Source organism: Triturus cristatus, chromosome 5_2, assembly GCF_964204655.1.
Source record: "Triturus cristatus chromosome 5_2, aTriCri1.1, whole genome shotgun sequence".
In the NCBI taxonomy this organism is placed as follows: domain Eukaryota; kingdom Metazoa; phylum Chordata; class Amphibia; order Caudata; family Salamandridae; genus Triturus; species Triturus cristatus.
In genome coordinates, this window is record NC_140588.1 from 343,565,242 (window position 1) to 343,581,036 (window position 15,795).

Genomic DNA, 15,795 nt, shown 5'->3' on the forward strand with positions numbered 1-15,795 from the left:
TCAAAAACAAGTTCGTTCTATTTCCATCATCAATTTTATTTGGCAAGAAGGCCTCAAGCTCATGCAAAATCCTAATTCAATTCCAGCTGTTCTACCAAGGCTGGATAAGAAATACAAAGCCCCTGCAAATTCACCTGCTTGTCCCATTGCACAAACAAAGCCTGATTCCATTATTACTCAGTGATCACATCGTCGAGCCAGAAATCCATCATCTCCATTATCTGCATCGCCAGACCGAGAGGGTAGACACCTTGATGCTATTGGCAAGTGTTTTCCACTATGGCGGCAACTACAGTTCTTGCGGCCAATTCTCTAGCTATCTTGGGCCATTACGATCGACAAATGTGGTCTGACATATCATCCCTTGTAGATCTAATACCAGAGGCGTCTAAAGCAGAGGGATTAAAAATTCTTCAAGAAGGAGAAAGAATTTCCTCGGAAATTATTGATTATGCTGTTGATATGTCTTCCACTGGTTTTCGTCTTTTGGCTGGTGCAGCAGTCCTCCGGCGGCAGGGCTGGTTAAAGACAACGTCCTTCCGTCAAGAGGTACAGACAAAAATATTAGACATGCCTTACGACGGCGAATCATTGTTTGGCCAACATATCGACGATGTCCTTCAAACAATAAAAAAGGACACCGACACTGCCCGTGTTCTCGGAACTCTCCAGTTTAAAAAGCAGCCTTTTCGAGGCGCAAGAGGACGTGGCTCCTCTTCTTCCTTTCGAGGAAACTCCAATCAATATAGACAAGGACAACAACGCTACTCCTCCCAGAATCAGCAATCGTACAGACAACAGCATTCTTCGTCCTACAGACAATACAGAGGTAAATCCTCTTACAGAGGAAAGGATTCCTCCAAAAAACAATGACTTTCACCATTCACCGTCCCTGGTTCCTCCTGCTTTTTCAAGGGTTGGAGGTCGAATCTCCCACTTCTACTCCAAATGGTCGCTGATTACTACCGATCAATGGATTCTGGATATTGTGCGCAGGGGACACGCATTGTAGTTTGTAAAGATTCCTCCTAATTCTCCACAAAAGGTCCCCCTCCTGCCCACCTAAAGGAACTTTTAAATCAACTCACAATTTTATTAAGAAAGGGCGCGATCAAAGTGGTACCAAAACTACAAAAGGGCAGAGGATTTTATTCAAGGTTCTTCCTCGTACAGAAAAAGTAGGGAGAATGGCGCCCCATTCTGGTCCTACGTGCCCTGAACAAATACATGAAAAAACAAACTTTTCGCATGTTGTCCCTTCAGGAGGTACTTCCTTTACTATCCCAACTTTGGATCTTCAAGATGCTTATTTTCATCTTCCCATTCTGCCGAGACATAGGAAATGTCTCAGATTCAGAGTGGCCGGAAAAGACTTTCAATTCAAAGTTCTTCCATTCAGTCTTCGTTCCGCTCCCTGAGTGTTTACCAAAGTCCTCGCACCGGTGGCAGCTTACCTTCGCTTACAAGGAGTGCAAATCTTTCCATACCTAGACGACTGCCTGCTGAAGGCACGGTTGTTCGAACAGGCATCCGAACACACTCTTTTCTGCAGGTCCCTCTTCCAGTCCCTGGGCCTTACATTCAACATGGACAAGTCTCATTTTCTCCCTGCTCAAAACAGACTGTTCTTGGGAGCCATCCTAGACACCAAGCAAGCAAAAGCTTTTGTGTCGCACGAAAGACTACTTCGCAATCTAGCGGCCTCCCTCTGTTTAAAAGAGTCCGTTTCTGTCCGTCAGTTGAAATCTTTCCTCGGGATGTTGTCCTCCTGCATTCCTCTAGTCCCTCACTGCCTCCTAAAAATGAGACCTATCCAGGAGGAATTGGACAAGCAATGGGCTCAAGTCTCAGGATCCTTCAACGATATGGTCAAGGTCACAGCTCAGATGAAAAGAGCTCTACTGTGGTGGACTCTCGAGAAAAATGTCTCTTCAGGTAGTCCATTCCTGGTGGACACTCCAAGTTTCACTCTCACAACAGACGCATCTCTCGAGTGTTGGGGTGCGCATTTGCAGGGACTAACAGTAAAAGGAAAGTGGAACATTCAACAAAAGACCTGGCACATCAACCTGCTGGAGTTACTGGCCATTTTTCTGGCTCTGAAATCTTTTCGCACCATCATACAAGGAGCCTCGGTGTTGATCCAGACGGACAACACAACGTGCATGCACTACATAAACAAACAGGGGGCACAAGGTCCATCCTGCTGTCCCTTCAGGCTCAACAAATTTGGGATTGGGCGATTTAACATTACATCGTCCTCACAAGAGTGCATGTTCCGGGAGCATCGAACAATCTTGCAGATTCCCTGAGCAGGTCATCCACGACCAATCACGAGTGGGAATTACATCAACCCACACTGGATCACATTTTTCGATTATGGTGTCCCCCGAATCTGCATTTATTCGCAACACATCTGAACCGCAAATGCCTGTTCTACGCAAGTTGGCTTCCCCAACCAAAGTCATGCGGGAATGCCTTTTTGATGAACTGGTCGAAAATATATGCCTACGCTTTTCCACCGATACCTCTAGTCCCCAAAGTTCTGCGAAAAATGAGGAAGGAACCCTGTCACATCATTCTAATAGCCCCCCCGTGGCCTCGACAAGTCTGGTTTATGGAACTCCTGCTCCTGTCACAGTGCGACCCGATCATTCTTCGCCCTCTGCCGAATCTTCTGACCATGGAACAAGGCCAAGTTTGTCTTCCCAACCCAGCATCTCTACGCTTAGCGGCTTGGAACCTGAGCACTATGAATTTGTAAATTTGGACATTCCTTTAGACTGTAGAGGTCCTGGCTAAGGCTAGAGCAGCTTCAACTGTGAAAACATATAAACTCAAATGGAAAAGATTCTGCCTATGGTGCAATGAAGCTCAAGTACATCCTATTCATTCCACGCCAGAGCAACTCTTGCCTTTCTTTTTACACCTGGTAAAATCAGGCCTCTCGTATTCTACCCTTAAAGTTTTTCTAGCAGCAATCTCACGGTTTTGTCAAGATGGCTCCAACACTCTTTACTCTTCAGGAGTAATTCTTCATGGGTCTTTTTCGGATGTTTCCACCAATTCGTCGGCCACCTCCTCCTTGGCATTTGAACATTGTATTAGCCCAGCTCATGAAACCCCCATTTGAGCCAATCCATAAAGTCGATCTCAAATACATTACTTGGAAGATTTATCTACTTCTGGCTCTCACTACCTCTCGTTGAGTCAGTGACTTACAGGCATTTACTACTAAACGGCCTTTTCTTCAATTTACCAAGAACTCGGTCTTGCTCCGCACCAATCAGGCCATTATTCCCAAGGTGCCATCGGATATCCACCTCAATGAACCAGTCGTTTTAAAAACTTTTTTCCCTGATCCTCAAACACCTGCAGAGAAGACACTTCATTCTTTAGATGTCAAGAGATGTCTGAAATTTTACATTCAAAGAACGGCTACTATTCGTAAGAATGACCAACTTTTTGTAGCCTTCGGACGGATGAGAAAGGGACATCCGGTTACCAAACAAACAATTGCACGCTGGATATCTACTGCAATTGCCTTTTGCCATCAACAAGCTGGAAAACCACTTACTGCAACTGTTCGAGCGCATTCTACCAGAAAGGTTTCCTCTTCCACTGCGCTATTTGCTGGGGTGCTTCTTCAACACATCTGCAGAGCTGCAACATGGTCCAGCAGACACACCTTTACAAGACATTACTGTCTGGATGCTGCTGACAACACTGACACTGCTCTGGGACAAGCAGTCCTTCGTAATCTTTTTAAATGAGGTGAGCCTCTGATGCTTCCCTCCTCCTGTATACATGGTACTTTTTTGTTTTTTATATATGTATTTCTATATATATGTGTGTGTGTGTGTGTATATATATATTTATATACCTTTAGTCTTTTCGTACTGGGTATAGTGGTCACATTGATTTTTATGTACCTTGTATTGTTCTGATACCACTGCTCACTACTCTTATTCAAGCATGTGAATCTATGAAAGACATCCCAATACTGGAGAAGAACAAAAGTTAATTACCTGTAAACTGTGGTTCTCCAGTATTGGTGTCTTTCATAGATTCACATGCGATCCACCCTCCTCCCCTCAGATGCTCTCTTTTACTACTTGGCTCTATATCACTCTTGTGCTACGAAAATCTGAGGGCCTGAGCCTCTGAGGAGAACATTCTAAGAGGGACTAAAACATAATGACTGTGGTATGTTATAGAAGTGACAAGTTGTCTATCTATAAAAACTCTATGGTTTTTTCTTTCTTATATGCATATATAGGCTTATGTTATTACTACATTGCTATGTTATGTACCGTGGGACTCCCACATCGACGGGGAATATTCAAGCATGTGAATCTATGAAAGACACCAATACTGGAGAACCACAGATTACAGGTAAGTAACTTTTGTTCTTCTGGTGTCTCCCTGCATTCTCTTCCTGTACTGGTTGCAGTAGACAAAGATAACAGAATATCAAGACCATTTTTGAGAATTGTTCTCCTGTTTTCTCGTAACTGCACCTGGTATACAGTACCGACTCTGGTGCATTAAAAAAAAAAATGGTTAATTTTTCATTGTTTTAGCAATTGGCCAATTTGGAAATTTACCAGTCAACAGTTATCAGAATGATGTGCACTTTTTACCACAATGAAAGTGCAGTTTTAATATATCCTGGTAATTCCATCCGAACCACTATATCCAGGAATATCATTATATTTCCACAGAGTGACATATCTGTTCAAAACTAAACTGTGTGGCAAATACCCAACTGCACATGTCTCTTTAAATGAGGACCCAAAGCCATTTGGTTTATTTATCAACTGATTTCTCTGGAGTACTAAATTTTCATTGAAAAATGTTTGAACAGTATTGTTTAAGTCCAGAGATGTACAGGGGTGGAAATCCAAGCATTGCATAACGAGGAGAAGAGAGCGCTCCGGGAGCAACCAATAACACTACAATAGGATAGCGTGTTACCGTTTTTCCTGTAAAGGGGGAAAACAGTGTTAAATCGCTGTGACAGCTAGGTGATAAGTGTATAGATATGGAAATGTAGCAAGTTATAGGGCTGGTTCAGTGTAAGGCAAAAGGCAATAGACCGTGTGAGTACCTCGAGCTGTGGGAAGAAAAATGAAAGATTCGTTTATGCATTTTAATTATCAACTACAGCCAGACTACTACACTCCTGCACAGTTGCTGTTTGTTGAGCAAACATGATGAAACAGACTTTTAGCTGTCTGTGCAATCTCAGAGAGGTTGAGGAGACGTGGCACTCTAAAACATAGATCAGATGGGGAAATGTACATTACAAAAGAACCCTGGACTTTTTGAGGGAGAGTAATGTACACAACAAATTTGTTAATTGTCCCAAGTTTCGAAATTTTGCAAAAACTTGTGTCACTATGTGAATTGAAAAATACTAAAGATGGGTTTGAAGCAATAGTCTAAGGCTAAAATTGAAAAGTTTTCTTAGGAGGAATGTCCTGCCCACAATTCTTGGCCTTCTAGGTGTTCACAATCTTCCATTCACCTGTTACGGCCTTAAATTTCTTCAGATATATCTACTTTGTTCTGTGATCTGCTATCTTAAGTACAAGATACCCTGCTCCCCTAGACCCACCTAGGGTCTAAAAACGTTTTTTGTTGTTTTTTTGCAATTCCAGGGACCCGCTGCACCTCTTAAACTAAAAAATAGGCATCCCGGGGTTGGCCAGGGCCCAGGAGATCAGCAGTATGATTTATTTAAATGTTTTTTAATAGGAGGGGGCGTACAGCCCTGGTGTGATTCATTATTTTTGGGGTGGTGGTGGTGGTGGTGGTGCCCCCAAGTCTGTGTGAGGCCCTGGGGACCCCATCCTCTGAGGCCATTTTTGGGGTAGAGTGGCATGTGCCCCCCCCTTCCCTGAGCCGTGGACCGGCCCTAGAGACCCCATCCATTGGGGCTGTTCAAGTCAGTGTCCCAGGAACCCCATCTCCTGAGTAAGCTACGCCCCTGCTATCTCCCACTTAAAGTTGGAAACACCTAACTCAGCACATTCAACTGACTGTTTTGTGTCTGGGGGGGGTTTGTGCGTCACTATCCTCTTTTGAACCATCACAATGCAATAGGTACTTAAAACGCTATTAATAATGTTAACTTTATCCACATGTTCTCATGCCGTGGCATTGTCTTTACTGTGATAATTTTGCTGTACACAGCACATCGGTGAACTGACTGCCTGTTCTTGTGATTTGCAGACATGAAGCTGCACTATGGTGATCTCACAGACAGCACCTGCCTAGTGAAGATTATTAATGAAGTCAAGCCGACCGAAATATACAACCTGGGAGCCCAGAGCCACGTCAAAGTAAGCAGCTGTTAACATTAAAACGGCCTATTCCAAGCTGCAGTGGTAAATTAAATCCAATAGCAGGCCACTGATTGGCAGTGAGAAGCCACAGAGTGCCAGAACCAAAGACCCGGCTCATCTGGCCTGGAAAAAAAGTGCAGTTGGGTGACAATTATTTTACTACACGAACCTGTGTACCATTGTGTTCAGCATGTGTGTGAAGGCCCTCTCTCGCTTCTACAAGTTCTCGGATATCGACCACTTGACATTCTTTATACACAACCTGTACTTCTCATTAACAGTCGACTTTGAAATTTTCCTGGGTGACTTTTTGAAAATTCAGGCTTTGAAAGCTGCAATATGTACATTAAATACAGCCTGTTTTAGTTCTCCCTTTAATACATCTTCGTTAGATCTAATTCTCTTGATTACCGAGAATATTATTTGTTCAGAGAAAACGTGTTTGAATATTTATGAATGGTGCATTGAACGTTTAATCGAAGAGCGCCTTTCGTGCATGAAGAGCATCTGCAAGTGAACCACGGTATACACTATTTCAGGATCTTTGAATTATACCCTGCAGTATTTTTGGTTTTCATTTTAATTTCAGGCATAGCATTGCATACAATGCTAAACCCTAGCCCCCCACACGACGAAAAATATAATGAATTACATGTGTTCACAAGTGAAATATATATCTTAGACATGGAAAGGAATAATTTTATCAATTTTTCTAATGATTACAATTCTTAATTTGTACAAATTGGAAGTTTTAAGAAAAAGATTGATAATAACATTGAGGGTCCTACCAGGACGCCAGCAGCGCACTGGGAGCAACACTAAGGCCCTGATTGCGAGTTGTTTGTTATTAAACCCCTGTTTCGCATGGGTCAGAACCACAAGTTTGAAGGTATATATGCATTCTCTAATTATCGAATGCATTAAATACCTCTCGTTATATTTCAGCAGGTCAAACTTTCCGAAATTTAACTGGATAAACCATACCGTACCATGTGGATTTTGGTGTGTTAAACCCCAAAATCCGCATTATATTCCCCACAAACTCGTAAAAGGTGTTATCACACCTGATAAATAACGTACACCTGTGTTATTCTTTATCAGTTGCGATAAATGACACCTAAAGTTGTAATCAGGCCCTAGAAGTGTTATATAATTAGGGCTCCAGGTTTTATGGTATTTTTTTTTTTTACATTTCTGTCTGTATTAATCCATATTTATTTTATTGCCATTTTATTGTCATTTATCCATAAATATTTTGTTTTGAGAATAAATGGAGTCGTATAATGGCATATTTCCACATTTATTTAACTGATAAATATACACTCATACTTTGATGCCTGCTGCGTTTTAGCAAATTAAGCAGCCAAATGTAAAAAAACACTACACCCACAGATAAAAATTACCATTAGATACAAACATATGTGTTAACATATGCCTGTATTTAAGGGAATCCGATCCTGTTTTTAATTCCTCATGGTTTCTATCTGCTTAGCAGTTGGTCTGGAATTCATGAAGGACAACAAGGAGAGTCACCTACAAGAAGCACAATTTTCTGTATTTTTCCGCTTTTAAAAATAAATACAGACCAACTGCTAAATCTGTCTGTATGTAAAAATCATTAAAAACGGGAAACTGGAAGCCTTGTATATAATTTACAGAAATCTTGACCTTTTACTATGTAGGATCATCCTAGTAGCACACAAAGGAAGACAAATTTAACACAGAATTGCAGCTGAAAAGTGGATATCAAAGAGATAGTGCCTTGTCCTGCCTGTTTGAGGACCTTTCCACATATTCATTTAAAACACAATTGGAACCAATAATCATGCCAAGTCTTTTAGTCTCTATACTTGGATAGTCCACTGTATCACTGCAGCTCAGTCCTATCTTTGACTTTGAGCAAGAAACCTGCCATATTGTGAAATGAGATTTCCAGACTATCGAGCTCTTGGTTCGGGCACTTTCTTTGGAGTCTTGTTTAGTGTCTTAATGATGATCAGATGAAGCACTTAGTTTAAACAGTAGTCATGCAGAACTATCGTGCTGGCTCTTTTAGGCGCCCTGCTTTTGCTTTACAGTACAGGTCATCAGCACACATTTGCTATACTTCTCCACCAGAATTAATGTAGACTCCTCAGTTTTGTCACTTTTCTAAGACCAGTAAGGTTTCTATGGCTCTTTCACTGATTTAAATCTGTAATATATTTTTAAACAGAGTACCTTACTAATGACCAGTGTCTACATTAAGGTATTCTATAGGATTCTGTGTGCCTTGTGGTAATCGTAGTTTTGCCGGGGGCAAAAGTGTTTTTGTTATTGAAAATAGTCTGGTTCTTACATGGCTAACTCTGGAATACTAGTTAGATTGGAATATTGACATTTTTGTGTTTTTATATTAAATGTATGGTTTAATAGTTCAATATACATTGATAATGCTTTAATATCACTGACCGAAACATTTGTGAAAATGAGAGATAGCTGGTAGGGCGGGCTAGTTAAGGCACCCCCCATTTGCCTATGCCAAGAGCAAAAAAAGTGCCCGTTGTACAGCATGACGTTTCAGTTCTTCTTTCTGAAAGCATTGCTTAGTAATTTGTTTAGAAATCAACTCTGCCTCACAGGTTTACATATACCATCACCTACAACCAATTGTCCAGCAAGGATATTCTTCATCACGTCTGAAGTTAACACTGACCATTAAAGAAAAAGTGGAGTACAATGACTCATACCCCCCACGCATCCATTAATCCATCCATCCATCCACCCATCCATCGACTCCAGTGACTATTCTAACAGCAGCCAGACTAACTCTCAATCTGCTCTCACATATCCAAACACCTCAAGGACCTTCACTTGTCCCAAACCACAAACACGCCTTCTTCAACCTCCTTACATACACCAGCAAGACACTACACAAGCAAGGCCCACCATACCTAAACAGTGGCATCCAGGGCCACCCACCAACTAGGCACCGTCGCTCTGCTAACCTTCTCATCATCCATGCCCCCGCATCTGCTGAGCCGGTGCCGAGGGCTGCACCATTGCCTACCTCGTCCCCAAAGCCTGGATCGATCTCCCTTTCCACGTTTAAGCCGCCAGCTCCATCACAGAGTTCCACAAGAAGCTTTCAATAGGCTCCAGTTAGGCCACCTCCAACATACTTAAGCATAGGGATACTCTCCCAGGTGATATGCAAGCCATACAAATAGGCACCACATACCTTGAGTAAATCGGAGAATTCAGGTGCGAATTTCCAAGTCTGCCGCTTTGCTTCAAGTGCATCCCTCACTGTCAAGCTCCATAGCTGCTGTATCCTCTACCACACGTGGAACATGAACATCTCTGCTGGGATTATGCATAATACTTTGAGGTAATGTGGGCAAGTTGTCTCCTACAATTCCCACGCTAGGACATTTAAGAAGGGACACCAATCCTTTTTCAATTCCTTGAGCATTTGCTGTATAGAATAGGTGATAGCTGATCTTTTCTATGCCCAGAATCTTTCCAGAGTCGGAGCAGCCAGCCCTTCAGCATCAGAGTGGTTTCTTTCGCCTTGTTGGCTAGAATAATTTGGGTGGTGGTGGACAGTGCTAAGGTCATCTGTTTGCCTTGTTGTGACCACCAGAAAGGAGATCTTGCGTAAGGGCTCTGGGCTTTCATGGGACCTGCTACGTTATTTCAACTACACGCTTGAAACACCACCAAGCAGGTCAGAACGCATCAGATCTAATGCTCCTTGTCAGACAAGCCAACGTGCATACATAACACGGAGGGATGCCGGATTCACCTACCATGTTCTGTCAATTTAAAACGCATTGGATGCTCGATGAGGTAAAAGACGGCACTGCAACAGATGGATACCACGAGCAATGAGTTTAAGAGACTATGACTCCATTATGAACCAACAGGGCTCAAATTGAGTTTCTGCCGAATAGAAACAACACATCCTAGTTGATGTATGGGACCGATATTTCTTAAGCCACTTGATTGGTGGAGATAGATGTTGCACTAAAATTGGAGATATGGTTCATTGAACACATTACTTGTGTCATATCACCAGTATGGATCAGAAACCTCCAAGGTCGCAAGATGATTTGGGCAGAGAGAGAAATATAAATAATATGAACGATTTTCGGTGAATCTTCTGTTTAACAAATGTTACACTGAATGACTATACTGACATTTAAAATATTGCTCATGTTACAACATTGACTATTGATATTCCTGTGGGGTGGAATTAAATATACAGTGAATACAATCTTTGTTTTTGTTCCACGGATTAAAGCATTTTCCGCTCTAAATGCATTGGCGAAAATCTATTTTAATACAACGGATGCTTAACATTTGAAGAGTCTTATTTTGTTTCGTCAGGCCCAAGGTGAAGTGCTGTATGGAGAACGGTTTGTTTTCGTTTTGGGACAGTCCCTTTTTAGGTACCTCTCCTGTAGGATATAGATGTCATCTTTCAATTCTCTAAGAAGGTTGATTACTGCTAGTAATTTTGATGTCACGGTCAGAACTTTTACATTCAGATTTACGATTTTAAGTATATATGGTTTAGACATCAAGTCTCCTTTTTGGGTGTGTGCCATGAATGTAGCACTTTTCCCCCTTCTCTGCTGTGGTCTGCTGGTGCACTGTAGTCATGTGGGATACTGGATTGTGCTGTCCCTCTCATGAACTCCCTCAACGTTCCTCGTCCACACCTAACACAACCTAGAATACCACGATAGAAACCATATTATTTTTCACACCTCCATGGAAATGTGACTAGTAGAATACACTTCTGTACTTCGGTCTAACAGTGCCCGTGTTAGCCGTCTGCTCTAACCATCCACCAGTCTGTTTAAGATTGGGTTCTGAGGGAACCAAGCGAGTGTCAGTCTGACCCCTCAGGACTATGCATATTCATCGTGGGCTGCACCTGTCACAATGTCATCAGGTCGTGGTCTGCTGATTTTTTTTTTTTTGGCTTTGTCTCAAAATCCTCCCATTCCTGGTTTGTTCTTTGTCTCTCTCTGATACGTAGCTCTCTTGATCTGGGTGTACTGTTCTGGCTTAAGTTTATGCCGTTGTCGTCTTGAATGTGCAGGATCTCCTTTGCCTATTCTACGCATGGTGCCTCGCTCCTTCCCATTTGAAGACCCGTTGGAAAGGGTGTTCCCACCGGTATGGAATGTGGTTGCACAGGAAGTCCGTCAAACTTTTAAGGTCTCTTCTCTTTTGTAAGGTGGAGATATCAGACCTTTGAAACACTTCATTACCCTCCAGTCCTACAGTGGCTTTAGAGCAAACAGTATTCATGATCTCCTCTGTCATGTTTTAGTAATGCACTCCTTTGTCTCGGGTGCCTCCTTATGATTACTGAGTCCCAGTACTCTGCGGGGGCGATCAAGTCAGATTGGAGAGGCATCAGGTCTGTTTAGGACATAGTGCAGAACTCTCCTAATGAAGGATTGTGAGATCTGATGGAACTAGTTAGTTTGCCTCCCTTACCACTTTTGGAGTGCTCAGTCGCTAACATGTCACTTTTTGATCGATCGCGGCATCCCCTGCTGGTACCCGTGTAAGGGCTGGGGCTATTCTTCATTTCTAGTGGTTTTGCTGTGAAGGGCGCATGGAATCTGTGCCTTAGTGTATGCCTCCTCGTTGTGCTCAGCTCTCTAAGTTAATTCTTGTTTAATGCAGCACTTTTCACTACAAGAATGTTTTGCACCCAGCCTATGTGTTTTGCATAGCCCACGTACAATATACCCTTAGTTTACAGAGTGAAGAATCCAGTCACTCACTGTACTGGCTGCGAATACACCGGCGGGTGCTTGCTCGTTACTTGGTTAAATGTGATTTGTCGTCATCATTAGGATGTAATCGTGTCTTTCAATCAAAGCCAAAACCGCTCAACATCTCCAATTTAACTGATCCCTCTGCGCCCTCAACCAAGAAAAGAGAAAATATTAATGATGTTTCTTTTAGAACAGCTGGGTTTTTGCTTTTTAAACTTTGCAAAACTGTCCACACCATTTCCAGCCTGTTCTCTACTACTTTCACATGCTAAAAACTGTTCCCGAAGATTATAGTGTGGCCTGTTAAACTTTCACTTACCATGTTGACCCTGTGTGTGTATTTATCAGACACTGTTGAGTCGTGTAGTTATTGCTGTGTGTGGGGTCGTGTCCTAGAAACACGCAAATCTGCTGCTTGTATGCGCTGCCTTTCTTTCCATATTTTCATTTATTGTGGAGAAACACTTTTCCCCATACTTAAGGTAGGATTGACTGTCAGTGCGTGTTTGCATGAGGCCTGGAACACGTATGCCACCACAAAACTTGGCAAGCACTTTTTTTTCATTTTCCAGCTTAATGCAACATAGGAATTTCACAATCCGTACTGTCATCCAGCTTAACTGTGGAGCCTTGAGTTACTGAGTCACCTCAGCGGCGGCCCTGATTGGCTCCCTGGGAGAAGAGATGAGGTCAGTGACTGGTCTGACATGGCAGACGGTACTGATGTGAAACGAGGTGAGATCATCCTTCTTGGCAGGCACTGGATCAGCTTCTGCTCAAAGCTCTCCCCGCTCCGGGGCATGGAGCGCCAGCTTTCAATAAACCCGCTCTTGCAGAATAAGCAGAACAAGTTCTCCCAAGTCGGGCTTTCCAGTGATCCCATGTTGCACCAAGTGCAGACATTTCAGTCGATTAAAAGCCAGTGAAATGGGCGTGGCTAGTTTTTACCTTGAAAAGAACTGGTCCGTGTGTTGCGTATGGAGCTCTAGATCCAAGTTAGTAAAGTATGTAAGGGGGCTGGTTGTACATGTGGACGGATCCTGGCACGTGTATTGGACAATTTTGGAAATGCAGCAATGCCAGCAAGTCATCGTCTGTTATAAACTTTGGCTAGTGGCAGAAATCTGCCAATTTTCAGATTAATTAGTTGAAGGGTGAATGTTCCCCGGGTGCCTGCATCTACATTTATATGTTGGGGGGTTATGTTTTTCTTTTGATCCTGTGTACACTAGACTGCAGTCAGTGTGTGGCACCCTTTGCAGGGGCTTTGGAAGCCAACAGTGGGACCTAGAGAAAACCAACTTGCTGAGCTTATCCCATATGTGTGCCCAAGAGTACCGAAGTCTGTGAAGATTTGGTTAGCCTGTTCATGTCTAATCATGATTTGTATGGCACTAGTTGTGGCCGTCATTGCCTGGCAACTATTACAAATGCTAGTCAATTTGTTTTTAGGTGGTCTGTGGCTACCATGTTGAACAAGACATCCAGTCCACTCTTACAATGACTTTCATTGATGATTTTCTTTACATTTTTACACTTTTTACCGACTGCTCCCAGTTTAGAATGTTGTATTACTTTGGTTTCAACCTAAATACGATTTTCAAAAAGCAGTTAATTCATACAATAATCTGAAAGGGATTTTGTTGACCTGGTACATTCTCACTTTGCATACTCGTCAGTTCTTTTTTTGTTTTTTAAACTCTGCTTAGCACTATTCAGACAAGTTTCCCCATAATTTTATTTTTAGAAAAGCGGGTTGTAAACTCGCGGCTTTGAAGCTCTGAGACCTCTGAATAGGACTTCTGTACTGTTGCGTTGTGTGTTTTGGTGTTTGTGTTGGCCTGTGGTGGAGCATGGTCACTTTTTCTTTCACTCTCACTTCCAGTCAGTGTAGTGGAGGCTTTGCTGAAAGCAAGGAACATAAAATAATAGGAAGCTGGTCTGGTTTCCTGCAGGAAACCAATGAAGATGAAATCGGTTCTTGGAATGGGCCCACAGAAGTCTGGGAAAGACTCACAAAGTTGGTTTTTTTTTTCGTGGGATTGTGAGTCACAGAGGGTCACTGAGAGGCTGCAATGAAGTAAGGGATGACTGCAACTTGTTGCTTATTAAAATTATTACAGTTTCACCGACAGATCACTTTTGGAACAAATTATCCTACGTGTAGCTTAATCCATTTCCATTAAGTATAGGCTTGACCTGTATCCCTACTTCTGTGTTAAGCGCTCAGTATCTTAATGGCACCCCTTCGCCCACGTGTGATTAACTGGTTCATATCTGCGGTCATAAATGTCTTCATCTTTTCTATGGGGAGGCAGGGATATACATTTCTATTTTGAATTAGAGAAATGCATTATTTTTTTATTGTGCTATAAGTGAGCTGACTTGAAGAATGTAAATGATCTCTCATACTATGTACTACTTCCTAAATAACAGCCCTCCTATGTAGAGAGGGTACTTATAATTCATGGTGCTTATACTTTTATAGAGATCAGTCTTGTCCCCAATCTGATAAAAGCTTAATCAAAGACCTTCCATTCTGGGGTTCTTTAGTGCATGAGAAATGCATTCCCGATGTCCAGTCATAGTGGTGCTGCCTATCACTTTTTGCTGCTTCATTAACCACTGTAATGAGTGTCCTCCTGTGCTTAATTTTGTTTAAATTCAAATTTATATAAGTCCTTATTTAAATTAATACAAATATAGGTAAAAACATAAATGGATGTACTGTGTTTTTTTTTTTTTTTTAAGTTTTCTTTTTGGTCTGCCATTTTTTATAACCAATTGCGAAAAATGAAATTTAGTTGGTTGTGGCTCAGTATTTAAATGCATACAAATGGATTACACAGCAAATTCATCTAAACAATTTTGCTGACGAAACCAGCAATATGCGTCTTATTCATGAAAGATGACAAAGTGTTTTTTTGTCCGTTCGAATGGAATCTTTGCAGATGGTGGATTTCCTGCTTGGAAATCCACATTGCCATGCAGATAAAGATGCCTGTACGATAGAGCATACTTGCTACATAGTTGTACAAAGGAAATACCTAAGATTGAGGATTGCCAGTCTTTCCATATAGCTCAGTTCCGACCGTTGTCCTAAATCCAGTGGCTGCAGTTCAACATGCCAGTGCCAACCTTTACGTGGCACTTGCAACAACAGATCGAAAGACCCTCAACGTTTTAGATCGTTGTTGCTTTGTTGTTTTCCTTTTTGTTCACGATTCACCTAAATAAGGGGCGGTTTGAGGGCACCGTGAACAGCATGTACTGATATGTGCAGCGTATGAATGATTCCTACTTATAGCTGTGTCCATTTTCAGTGTGTTGGAATGATGGGTTGTTTAGGAGGTCATTGGTCAATTTGGAGACTTGTTTCTGCTAAACTGATATAGAAATCTGGGGGAAAAAGCTTTGCCTCCATAAGGGTGGGATTGTCAAAACCCATTTTTTCTGTCAGGATAGGATTGCACGGGACTTAATGAGAAGAGGAAGTGGGATCTTCTATTAGTTCAGTTAATTCAGAAATGATCTGTGTTCCAGAATTTAAATGTTTCTTAATGAATACCAACCATCTTGTAGTTTGGTTTGATCCTTAGATTTGTCTTTTCAAGAGCCAGATAGTAGAGTAGGATTCCACGTTTTCATTATGCAGCGTAGTT

At 42.0% G+C, this 15,795-nt stretch overlaps 1 protein-coding gene across 1 annotated transcript in view; it reads left to right on the forward strand.

Annotated features, from left to right (window-relative positions):
* The window catches only part of GMDS (GDP-mannose 4,6-dehydratase), a 1,578,414-nt gene that overhangs the window by 297,685 nt on the left and 1,264,934 nt on the right, over positions 1 to 15,795 (forward strand). Inside the window, exon 4 of the mRNA XM_085607140.1 lies at positions 6,238 to 6,347. Coding sequence (XP_085463266.1) covers positions 6,238 to 6,347 — 110 coding nt within the window. The remainder of the gene's footprint in view (positions 1 to 6,237; positions 6,348 to 15,795) is intronic.